Below are 13,531 nucleotides of genomic sequence, written 5' to 3'. Positions count from 1 at the left end.
TGATCTGTTTTAAAACATCCAAAATTTAGATTTTTAAGGATGGAAGAGCAGCAGCAGAATTTCTGGCAGCACCATATTAATAGCCTCTTAAAGGCCCTCCCGTCATGTACCCAAATGTTTAGAGAAATATCTATTCATTTTATGTAAATGGCATTTTAGGTCACAGAAAACTGAACTTTTATTAAATAAATCAATAAAAGCAGGATTTCTGCTTTTAGGTGTTGAGAAGAAAAACAGACTTTGTCTTTTGGCATCATCATGTACTTCTGATCCCCTGTTTCGACGTCAGATCGGCCAACTTTTTTTTATAAAATTCGGGTAATATCACCACAGGTTACTTTGGCATGCTCTCGACAGCGGCGCGGCCTTTTCATAGGAAGGAAAATGTTTTTTTTAGATTAATAGATAAAAAATAAAAATAATAACTGTGCATGCAGTGCTTTACATTTTTTTTATTTTGCATTATCACTAGAGTCAAAAAGTATTTTAAATGATGCCCACCTTTCATTTCCCATTAATACATTATTTCAAATTAAGAAATATTTGGGAAAATTAAGTTTTCTTGCTCACATTAAATTTAATGTGAATGCTTTAATAAAGATTATTTCCTAATTAAAAATGATGACTTGATTCATCATCAGACAGGGAACAAAACCCGAAAACTTCTGGAGCTTTGACATTTCCTGCTGTTGAAGACATGGACAGAAAATTGCAACTCTCATTTTGGACCTATGTTTTAATTAATAATAAATTTTTGTAATCAGCTTCATGTAATTATTTGAGAATACAAAAGAAACAAAGTAATCTCAATAAACTTGCTTTTTGTGATCACAAAGGTTTAATTTAGAGGTAATCATCTAACTATGAGAATGTTGCACATTGATGTGAAATGGTGAAGACTACCAATCATAAATGAGATTAGGAGGCTGTGATTCCACGATACAAACCTTGTGATTGGCAGTAATTATACGTATAACACGGGGAAGTTGAGATCCTTTAGAAGACTGCCGGGGGGAAAAGGAGTTTTTCAAAAAGTCAAAGGGGGGACTGTTGTGTCACTGCCAGTAATGACGTCCGATTGGCTCTTTTGTTTAGGTATTTTTCTTGTACGCTGTGGTTTGATTGGTTGCCCAGTTTTTGTTTTTTTTGTTTTCCCCCCCCTTCTCGCGTTGCATTTGTTTGGCTTCTTTACAAAAGTCTTCTCCTTCTTCAACTTTACCTCACTTCTGTTTTGTGTCTTTCCATGTTTCCTGCTTCTGTTTTTGCCTTTTTTGTTATCTGCTCTTTTAGATTTTGTGACTTTTTGTTCCAAGTCCCTAACCTTCTTTTTATTTTTTCAGGACAGAATTGCCCCAGGTTTTTGTTTCAGTTATATACTAAACAAAACCCAAACCAAACCATGCATTCGCCAAACAGACTAAACCCCTCACCTTCTAATGTTGATCTGTGCATCCAGATGTTATAGTTGGTTTAATGCATGCAATAAGGTGTTATTATTTAGATGGCCCGTTGGTGGTTTTCAAGTCTGAACAAGGACAATAGCCAACATTAGTATCTCTAATACAAAGAGTTAGTACCATATAATTTTTATTTTCCTTCATTTTACTGGTTTGGTTTGTTTCCTGCTTTTCAAGTGAATAGTATTGTTTACAAAACACATAATCCAGTTAACTATTTTTATTATTATTTGTAATTATTGTCGTTAGATTTTTTTTTTTTACATTAAGCATTACTTTTTTGCTATAATTTTGTTTTGTTTCAGATGAAAATAAATGGAAGCTCATTTTTATGCTTTTCAAACAAAGTTAATGAACAAGAACCACAGACTTTATTTGGTTTCTGTTGTACATGAAACTACAAGGGGGTGGTTTGACTTGTTTTTGGTAGTTCAATTTTAAGACTGGAAGTAGAACAGAAACTGTTAAGTCTAATTGCTGAATGTTGCCATTGTGTTTCTTAAATTTGTACAGTCTTAGTTCAAGCAGTAGGATCAAAGCCATTCCTTTGATCCTGACCACCTCTCCAACCACTCTGTGCTGGGGGAGGTTTTATTGTAGATACATCCTATCTGAAAGATCTGTTTCTTTTGACGTAAGCTTCCTGGGTTTACGACCCTTTGGTCAGCAGGAGGTCTGACACACACACACACACACACACACACACACACACACACACACACACACACACACACACACACACACACACACACACACACATTCTTACAGAACTTCACACATATACATAAAATGCTTTGTCTTAGAACCAAGGGGGCGTGGCTTTGTTCTGACGTGTTTTGTGTGAACTGTCTCTCATTAAAAGGCAGCAGGAGGAGGTCAGATCTGGGGGTCATTTTCGTGGTGGACACAGACGAGGCCTCCCTTGCGCAAATAATCGATCGATCGACTGTCTTGTTTTCTTCATGATGAATAAGTCTCTAGAATTAGTGGGGTTTGTGGAAACACAGACCCAACAGAAACCGTACAGAACTACAAAGAAACTCTAGTCACAGCTTTCCTCAAGACTCAGCATGGCAGCTGGTTGGTTTCCACTGGTCTTCAGGTAATACAGAATCAGGCATTCCTTATTGCTGCTCTGTAAGGAAACCTCTGCAAGAAGAAAATAATTTAAATCTATTCAAGGTAAACATTAAGAATTTTGGATGTCATTGGATAGCATTTTACTATAACTTGTGTTCACCTTTACTAATTCACTACTTGATGTTAAGTGTCTTACTCAGTATGAAAGGATGCAAAGGAAACAAAACTTTTTTTTCTCATTTTAAATAAGTTAAAATGGCAAAAAAGCACCAATGATTGTATGACATCAAGGCAGCACAACTGTCCTGAAATTAAGCCTTTACATAGATAAAAAGCCAGCACTCCTTTTATTATTTGCTTCATGTTAGCCAGTAGATGGTGTTGTACTTTCAGTTTTTACCTCCTCATTTCTCTTCTGGCTTCAGCAAATTCATCTCCGCACGAATGTGGCCATGGTTTCCGCCACCTACACACACAAGTGCCCACATGTGCCCCATTAAGCATCACATTGTGCGAGTAAAAAAAGGTACTGATGACATTTTACCTGCTATTAAAGAAGGCGACAAATGACATACATATATTGCCTGGTAAATGACTTAAAGCTCAGTGAACCTTTCAGAACTTTAGAAGTTTGAAGATTTGGGTTTTTTTTTTTTACAATTACGTTTACAATCGATTAATTTACCACTAGTTTATACACCATTAGAGTAGAGGTGGGAAAATAATTTTCCCATGAGAAACTGGGATTGTTTGGGAGTGCTGGACTAATATGGCCTGGTAAATGGTCTGTATTTATATAGCGCTTTACTAGTCCCTAAGGACCCCAAAGCGCTTTACATATCCAGTCATCCACCCATTCATCATAGAATGAACGTAATTCCAAATCCTTCCTGTTTCTGTGAGCTCATTTTTCTCCAGTCATGTCAGAGCCAAGGTTGCATCTTTACAACTACAGCTTAAGAAAACAGATTTCCAGAATCGTTGAAGCCCAATATGAGTAGAGAGTCACAGGTGAGGGGAGCAAGAAATCTCTGGCTTTGTTTCCAAGTTGCAGTGCACAAACAACGACCATGTCCATTACTTTTAATTCCACAGTTGAAAGTGTCTATTAATGGATGTATTGGACCAACAATTCACCCTTCTTCTGGACAATGGTCTAATCTCTATCCAACCGGTCAATTCATGGAAACAGAAATGACAAGTCAGGATGAGTTAGTCTGAAAATTAGTAATCTGGATTCGGACTTCTCTGAGCTGAGGCATTTAGACAATTACGATGTGTTCCAATATTGTATGTGCAGTGTTTTTGGACGAATATGAGCAGAGTTAGTGACTGAAAACACAATTTTATCACCGATTAAAGAATATGCATCACGAGCCCAGCCTTGTTTTTCTGTGCGACTATGGCTTCAGTCTGAAGTAAAGTTGGCCGTTCCTTTCCTTTTATATGAGTATATGAATTACACTGTTGCACTTAAAAGTATCTGTTTGAAATAATAAACATACTTTTTTTTATTCACACAATCAGACCCTTTGTGATTGTTTTCAGACTTACAAACCAAAAACTCTCAGACTTTTTTTTCATTTTCTTTTGTTAAATTCAGTGTTGGCAAAGGAGTGTCTGGAAAGTATGAATATATACTTGATTATAAATGTTGTGTTAAATATAAAAAAAAAAAATCCAAGGCCTCAGCACATCATCTGAGAACCGCTGATGTAGCTGGAGACTGCTGTCAGCAGGCCCCACACAAAAACCTGTTTTGTTAGTATTTAATTTTTAGGTGACAAACTAACACACACACGAATACGCAGGATCTGTACGCAAAGACAATCCTTTCGGTAGCTTTTTTGTTTGTTTGAGTTGTACTGGCCTATCAAGTTTGAGAACACAGGTAAGACTTCTTTGTGGAGAATTAAAGAGGGAACAGATTTTCTCAAGAGTTGTTTCAAAACCGTTGGCTACTGTCTGATAAAACGTTAGCTTTTTTATTATCTTTTTAAAATATTTATCTGTAAACTGTGACAGAAGTGACATACTTTGACCTGAAACCGTGGCTATCATCCCCAACACCTACTAATTGTCAAAGGTGGGTGTCTATCAAGTTACTTTCAAATCTGGGACATAGAGTCCCAGATTTGAAAGTAACTTGAATTAGAATAAAATTTACCTAAAATATGGTCGCTACTGGGCAGTTAGGCTAGAACATTTGGATTTCCTACTGTGCTTAAACCTATCACAATAAATTATAGGGGGGGAAAGAACAACACCATTATGAATTTATGGTTATGATTTTTTTTTAAAAACATTTTTGGTGCTGTTAATGGAAACACTGAAAATGATGTAATAAATAAAACATGTAACTACTGTCATGTAAAAACATTGTTTTGCCTTTATTACAGCTTTACCATGTTGCTATGTTATAACACATATTATCATAGCATTTCTTTCAAGCATATCAATGATGAAAAAAAGTTTTATTTATACTTTAATGGCAAAAAAAGAAAAAGTAAATAGCACATTCACTCCAGGAAAGTCCACCAGACCAGAAAGTGTTCACTGAGGTCACAGGTCAAGGCAGCACAGGGCTGTTTTCCCTTTTAGAACCATTGAAATTGAAGTGAAACTGGAATGCAGTTTGTTTGCAATAAGCTGGCGATGGCTTCCCCCCATTGCATGTCGCATCCTTCTTACATGGTATAAGATGTGAAGATTCATGTGCTTTTCTGCGCTGAGGTGTTTTTTTACTGTCCTCAAACTGCTCTACCAGTTAGTAGCTCAGTTTGAGTAGAGTTTGTTTTTCCTCCTTTTGTCCCTGATGTTATTTTTCATTGTTGTTCTTACCATTCTACCTCTCTCCAACCTGTCTTCCAATGTGATGTTTGTGCTATGTATCTATGGTCGGAAGGGGTCCAATTTCACTGCATTTTGACTTGATTGATTGATTGATATATACAATCTATGATTTTTCCACCTCGGTAAATCTCACTGGATGACTCTCTGGTAGCCAGTGAGGAGGCACCTGTGCTCAGCAGGGTTTTCTTCTCTCTTGAGAGCTTGTTGTATTTTCTGCCAGAAGACTCCAGTGTGCTGAACAGCCTGTGGCCAACTCAGGTAGCTACGCTTCTTCACCAGACTCCTAATTTGGAAGTATGGAGACAGCTGGTTGGCTGGTATGTCCTCCAGAAACACCATGATCAACACATCCTTATGTTCATCAAACAGACGGTAGCTAAAGACACCACACACAGAACAGAACAGACAGTTGAATAAGCATAGTGACATCATCGGGTGCAAGGACAAAGATGTTGACAATACCTGGCCATCTGGATTTCTCTGGAGCACCACTCACTCTGCAGGTAATGCTGGCTGATCACACAGATAGTCTTCCTGCTGTTATAGATGGCATCTGTGATGTTTTCTACAATGGGCTTACCTGTTTTAAAAATGCACAATAGAAATGGCAGGTGAATTCTTTGTGAAATTAAAAGAATAATTCTTGGTCCTGATTAATTTGTGTCTGCTGGTTTTGGAAATTCTGCACTGGCTGTCGTGCTGATTTCACATTATTTGGTATAAAAACGTAACACTTAACAAATATAGAAATGAAAAACAGAAATGGGTCCAAACCAAGTCTGAAAAAAAGAAGTTTAAATTGCTGACAAAGATATTAAGAGGAAGTGAGCAATGCAGAAGAACGAGCAGGACTTTGACTCAAACAGTCAGAATCAACATTTCGGCTTGTCATTTCCAGCATTTCATAGTCATCAGAAAAGCATCTATACCTGGTTCAAAGTCTCTGTGGTGCAGACAGAGTTTCCAGCCCTGTTGACCCTCCAGCTCTGGAAGCAACTCTCCACAGACCCAAGCTTCATCATGAACATTGTAGGAGACAAAGGCATCGTAGCTGTGAGGAATACCTTTCTTCCTCCTCTTATTATCATAGAGGAAGGCCAGGAAGAGGTAGTAGGTATAGGTGAGGTGCCACCTCAGGAAGTGGTGAATGAAGGATATAAGAAGAGTAAGCACAACTAGAAAAAAGCTAGAAATGAAGTAGAGAAAATTAGCATCCATCCGACAGGAGTCGATTTCAAAGTCCAGGAATTTTTTCCCCTGTTGGCTCACAGGAAATGCACAAGTGTACTGGTGAGCATTAACGATCTGTGTCTGGCTGCTGTTTTGAATCCACTCATTAAAATCAATGCTAGAGCATTCACATGTTAGGCGGTTGGAAGCTAGATCCAGATAGGTCAAAGCAGGGAGGGAGATGATCACATTCTGACTGACTAGTGTCAATGTATTGTCGCTGAGTTTCAGCCAGGTGAGTGCCTGCAGTTTGGCATCAGCCAGGAAATCCAAAGATCTGAGTTTGTTGTTAGAGAAGTCGAGCATTGTCAGGTTTGGGACAGGCCAGAACACTTCAGATGTTAAATTTGAAATCTCACTATTAGATATCTTCAGAGACTTCAGCTGGGGGGTGTATTTAAATGTGTCGGGGTGCAATGACCCCATAAAAAATTTCTCCATCCATAAGTACTCTAAAGATGTCAGACCATTAAGTACGTCTGACGGAATATCCTCGTGAGTTTCCCTTTTATCAAAGATAATAAGTTTCTTCAATTTGGTTAAATATGAGAAAGGATGTGCATGATGTTGTATGTTCTGATTTTTGGTAATATGGAAGACCAGAGTATTTAAGTTTGTTAGTCCCCTAAAATACTCTTTTACGTAACCCCTACATGACACTTTAAGAGTTTGGAGACTTTTAAGTTCTTCAAATATTCCCGAATGATCAATGCAACTGTCATCTGATTGTAATTCCAAGTGATCGAGGGAATGGAGTTTTTTGAAGTCTCCTTCCTGTAAATCTGCCAAAGTGTTGTTGTTCAAATACAAATATTTTAGTTTTTCTAAATTTCCTTTGAAGCTATGCTCAAAAGAAAAAATTCCATTCGTTTCTATTTTCAGGACTTTCAAATTAGGCAGATTTTGAAAAATATGCGGTGTGATTCGGGAAATGCGATTGTGGTTTAGATTGAGGTGTCTGAGTGCCCTCAGATGATTAAAGTCAGAGCTGTTGAGTTCGCTGATGACATTGAAGCTCAGGTCCAGAACTTCCAATTTGGAGAGTCCCCGGAGAGCAAGCGGCACTTTGGATAAAACGTTCTTCTGCAGGTCCAGGTGCTTGAGCTGTGTCATTGATTGGAGTGCATGATCAGACATTGTTTCCATCTTATTAAAAGGTAAACTAAGCTCAGTAAGTTGGGAGCAAGACCGCAGCAGGTTATCATTTGCGTGGGTAATTTTGCTACTCCCTATATCGAGAATGTGTAGAGAAGGAATCTGGCAGGCAATATCTATAAGACCACGTTTTATCGGAATTTTCATGAAGTACAGTTTAAGATGTTTAAGTGAGTCAGCAGTCTTTAGCATCTTGCTGTATGCCTCAAAAGTAACATTATTCCCATCCAAGTAGAGGGAAGTTAGGCTCCTCAAGAATGTTTTGTTTGTTACATTCCATTCAATCTTACTATTACATCTCCTGAAGTCCAGTAACTGCAGATGAGGAAACATGTCTTTTGTAATACTGAATTTTCTGAGTTTACACCAAATTATATCCAGTTCCCTAATGTTTGAGCTATTTAAAGGCAGGTCGGAGGACTGGAAAGAAGTAAAATCATTTCCCCCAATGCACAAATTTTGTAAGTGTGGAAGTGTTAATACTGGAGCAATAATTGCAATTTCAGACAGAGAATTGTAGCTCAGATCTACTGAGATTATGTTGACCAGGGACTGAAAGGCCGCCTGCGAGATGGATGAGATCAGGTTTTTATTCAGAGATAATTCTTTTAATTGTGAAAGACCCCGAAACATATTTTCTGTCACCTTTGAGAGGTTATTTCTAGCCAAGACTAGAACCGTTAACTCTGCCAAGTCTGCAAAAGCTCCATCATCAATGTGTACAATCACATTACTTTCAGCGTTTAAAATTTTGAGCTTAGCTAAATCTCTTAAATCTTTGCAGGTGATGTTTGAAATCTTATTTGAGGAGAGATTCAGTGATGTTACATTTCTGGGAATGTCATCTGGAATAGCAGTGAGGTCATGGTCTGTGCATAAAATGGATGTATTATTTTCCTCTTGAGGATAGGGAATTATGCAGTTTTTCAGTGAAAAAGCATGTGAGGGGTTATAGAAACAGAAGCAGAACAGAAATGAGCTGAGTAGCAGAGACACACTTCCTGTAGCTAGCATGTTGAAATGTTGTTTACTTCAGTTTTCTGACAAACTTGGAAGGGGCAAAAAAAATAGTTGTTCATAACATCTGAAAATGACAGGAGAAGAAATTACTCTTAACCATTCAGCGTTCACACCACAGATAGCAACAACATGACGTCTGGTATTCAAAGACACTTTGTATATAGTTTTTATATTGTTTATTTTATGTAATATTCAATAATGATCTGTACATTTAGTCTTTTTCAAGGAAGCAATTTTTTATTCAGTGTTTTCATAAAAGCCTTTGTATACATTTACTACTACTAGGGGGAACAAATGAGATTTAAGGCCTGGACAAGTTTGAAACCTTTTGTTCTTCACATTGGAAAATGACTGAAAATAAAAATAGCCAGCTCCTAATTTGATAAATTCTGCACCCAGCTTTGAAGTCTGCAATGTCACTGAATTGCAGCCAGATGATGCTCACTTTACGTTTTTACATTTCTTCACTTTTTCCCAACACATATGCATTCCCCTTCTCTCTGTCTACCTGGCCTGTGCCACTACACTCGGTGTCTTCAGAATGTCTACCCCCCTTCCTTCTTCCACATATTGGCATGACCCCAGTCTGTCTTTGCATGTGATTGGCTGCATGGTGTGCCCATAAAAAAAATTCTCTCCCCTGTCTGCATGGATTTTTAGCAGGGCTGAAGTTTCAAATCTCACATACCAACGAGCCATTAACAACACATGACACATGAATTTATCTCAAAGGCCAGATATAATTGTGTCAGGAGCTGGGTGTGGCCCAGGGGCCGTATATGAGACGTCCACAGTCATCCATTTGAAGCTTCACTGTTCACATTTAAAAATGATGCTTAGCCAGTGTATTTACAGTCATGGCAAAGGGTTAGATTTACAGATATCCATAGGTGATGGCATGGACTTAATAAAAAATGTACATACCTACGTTAGTGTCACTTTAATATACAGTCAGTTTCTTTTTTTTTAACAGCCCCCCCCCCCCCCAAAAAAAAAAAAAACCCTATTTTGATTAAAAGAACCCCCAAAAACTCTTTTCTTGACATTAGTGAACTAGCAGAGCTAGGCCAAGCAGATGGCCCCATTTTAGGGAACAAATATGAAGCAGCAGAGATGAGGTGCTACATAAAGGTTTCCTTGTATGTAACACTTTTTGCTTGCTTGCTTGGTAACCTAGAGCAGTTGCTGTTCAAAATGAAATAACTTGCCTGCTTTAATACTGCTTAACCTCTACTTTCTAGTCACTCATCAGCCTAAAGTTATTTCATGCTATGGATTCTCAGAAAACATGTAGTGTAAAGTACATGGAAGTAGATACCCAAACTCTGAAAAATACAGAATTGCAACTACCATACCCACAAACCATAGATAACACAATACAAACCTGCATACTGCTTAACCTATAGTTATTTACTGTTGTTTGTGTCATATGACGTGTAAATGTACCAACACAGTCCAACAGTTTACACTTAAATTAACTCCACCTGAGGATAATTTTGAATTTTCTTTTTTCATTAGAATTGCAGTAATTCAGTAATATAATATAAATAAAATCAGACTATGGCTAATTTGTTTTTAATATACCATTTTTAGAGTTAAGTTGTTCCATGTCTAATAAAAAAAAGTCCAGTTTAAATTGTTTTTGCAAAGTAAATGTTATTTGCATTAAAACTGACCATATATATATATATATATATATATATATATATATATATATATATATATATATATATGCAAGGTCAGTGGTTTTTCATTAAACAAGATAAAAGAAACTTACCTATTCCAAAAAAAAGTTGTTTCTGTCACCAGCTTGATAACAGAACAAAAGAAAAAACCAAGCTGTAACCATTGAGGTCAAACCGACAAAATATAATGGAGTAAATTCAGAGTGAATCACTTGTACAAGGAAGAGGAAGTTGGATGGTTCACTCCCACAGATGCTGCTACTTCTGCAGTCTGTCTACTCAAACCCAAGTATGACTGGTCCATGAAATAAAACACCACAATGAAAAAAAAAATACTTTCTGCAGCTTGCATGCTTGTCTTCGTTTTTCCTTTTGTTTTTTCATGGTTTTTTCCCCAGTATTTTAGATGAGCCTCGACCGTTGTCAAGTTTTATTTATTGAAAGGGATTTTTCAAAGAGATCTTTTAATTGATTTAATCATTTTAGCATTTTTGAAGTCCATACAAGTTGTGCTCTGCAGCCATCCTCCCTGCCCTCACATCTTAAGTGAATATCTTAAGGCTTGTGTGCACAAGTGGGTTGCTTGCTTCCTGTTTCTACTTTGTGGTCTTTAAGAACACTCACTAATAATACTTCATGTTTCTGTATATCCTGTGTGAAATGTCATGTACATTACTGCACAAAAGTTTCCTCACCCAGGGGTGTCCAAGACAATGGTATGTATCTATCCCCATTTGACAAGGATGATGCCATTATTAAGCTTGTCTAGCCACAGAAAATGGCAGCATGTGAGTCACAAAGGTGAAAAAAAAATGCCTGAATCCTTTTAAAAGCTTTATTTTTTGCAGGTTTTATAAATTTAAGGTTTTACCAACAAATAAACTTAGATTTTGTTTTCAAAACTGTCAAATTGTTCAGATTTTGAAAATGTAATTGATTTTCAGTATGTTAGTTCGCTGAAAATGTTGAAGCTCAGGTCTAAGAGTTGAGGTCAAAGAGAGCAACTGGGACCAAGTAACTGAGCTCAGTGAGATTAGACCAAGACTTTAGCAGGATGTCATTTAGAGCGCCAGTTTTCGCAAATATTACATCAAAAACTACTAGAGGAGGAATTTGGGAGATGACGTCTGTGAAATCAGGCATTCAGGGTTCTGTCTTCCCTCCATTACTTGAATTTAGTATAAGACAAATGATACAATGTTCATAATGGGGTGTTCAAACCCCCAGCTGTTCACAGAAGATGACTGTTCCTTCTTCAGCCTGGTTCTGCTGGAGGCTTATTTCTATTAAAATTGGGTTTTTCCTTTCCACAGTCACCAAGTACTCGCTCAAAGGGCCGGTCACCAGTCAAAATGCCCAGGCCAATTTTTTGTCCCAGTCCAGCCCTGCTCTGAACTAGCGGGCCTGCTGAAAGCACAGACCCAACAGCTTGCTCTTCTACTGCCTGGGTTGGTACACAGGGGCCACGAGGAGAACAGGAAGGCCACACAAAGTGTAATCAACATTGCCCAAAAAAATCCGCAGATACTCCTATCTCAGGAAAAACAGTGCTGTCACAGGTGACCCCTTACACCCCTTACACCCCCCCCCCCCAATGCTACCCCTGCCCACTCACCTCACCAATCTGTGCCACAGTCTGACTAACCCCCATAACTCAATAACTTGTACTACTTCCAAACACTTTGTTCTCCAATGTGTCTTTCTCTTGATTATATCTACATTTCTCCTGTTTGTTATTTATTCCTGCTGTCTATTTATATTTTATTCCTACACAGATGTCGTGGAGCACCCATAATTCCATAATTTAGTTGTACATGTACAATAAAAGCGCTATTCTATTCTATTCTATTCTATCCTTTATTAGAGAAACTGCATTTCCAGACGACAGGGGAATTAAAATCAAACAATCAAGATGTAATTACAGTGCAGTCTTTCACCTTTGATTCAAAGTTTGACTAAAGTATTGCATTAAGTGTTTAGAAATTAGAGACATTTTAATATACAGTTTTCCATTTTCAGGGGTTCACAGTTGATAAGAATCGACTGACAAGCTGTTCGATGGCAAAAGTGAGGCCTGTGACCTTATTACCATTATTAAGTTTCACTTTGTCAAATTCATTTGAGTCACTTCAGATCAATGTTTAATGAAGCACTTCATGAGGAAGCTGTACAGTTTGCACCCAAGACTTCTGCATTCACACAGTGCATTGCGGTCAGTATCATAAACTGATACCCTCCCACCACACAGGCAGGAGGCTCTAAGGCCGTAAGACTGATCAACTCCATTGCTCACTGATAACTCAGTTGTTCTGATGCGCTGCACTGTTTTTGTTCGGTTTTATTTTATTTACTATGCTTCTACTATGCTACTATTCTTTGTATTTAAGCACACTAATCTGTTTTTTGTGTGTTTTTTTAAATGCTGTCACTGTGCTGCTATAATTTTAAAATGCTGCTCCAGTTTAAATGTTTCAATATGCTGCACTATAGTTGTTTTATGTTGGTGACAGGCAGTTTATTTTATTGTTTATTATTTATCTTAATTTTCATGAGGATAATGGAACCTTGAACCTATTTCAAAACTCTGAAACTTCTGTAAAGAGACAAACCACTGAATTACCTTTATTTTAAACACACTTTCCACATGCCAGTAAAATGATATAGTACAAAAACTCATACCATTCCACATCATCAGAGCATCAATAAAAAACAACAAAAAAGCATGAGCTACCGAAACACTGCTGCTGCTGACTGTCACTCCAGCCCTCAGGTAGTGTGATAGTCAGGTGACGTATCAAGGAAACCAGCAGTGTGCTGCCTAAGCATTAGGACAGCAAGGATACATCCGTGTGACCGTGTGACAGTTTAGTACAAGTAACAAGAAACCATACATGTTATATTTTTTGTAACACACAATTAATCATATCTGTAAATACAAATAATATGAGATGATAAACTAGAAAATACATTTAGTCTTCTAGCAGAAGGCTGTTCACCAGTGTGTTGAACAGCCTGTAGCCAGTTCAAGTAAGTGCTCCTCTTCATCAGTCT

At 37.6% G+C, this 13,531-nt stretch overlaps 1 protein-coding gene across 1 annotated transcript; it reads right to left on the bottom strand.

Moving 5' to 3' along the window:
- Positions 1-4,903: 4,903 nt before the first annotated feature.
- On the bottom strand, positions 4,904-10,704 carry LOC101464695 (uncharacterized). Its single transcript, XM_076880821.1, has 4 exons — positions 10,573-10,704; positions 6,320-8,859; positions 5,853-5,970; positions 4,904-5,766 (listed from the first exon to the last, which is right to left on the bottom strand). Exons 2-4 carry the CDS (start codon positions 8,787-8,789, stop codon positions 5,520-5,522), a joined length of 2,835 nt encoding a protein of 944 aa, XP_076736936.1. The 5' UTR covers positions 8,790-8,859; positions 10,573-10,704; the 3' UTR covers positions 4,904-5,519.
- Between the last annotated feature and the right edge of the window lie 2,827 nt (positions 10,705-13,531).

This window comes from Maylandia zebra, linkage group LG3, assembly GCF_041146795.1.
Source record: "Maylandia zebra isolate NMK-2024a linkage group LG3, Mzebra_GT3a, whole genome shotgun sequence".
Classification (NCBI taxonomy): domain Eukaryota; kingdom Metazoa; phylum Chordata; class Actinopteri; order Cichliformes; family Cichlidae; genus Maylandia; species Maylandia zebra.
This window is presented reverse-complemented; position numbering and strand designations above follow the sequence as displayed.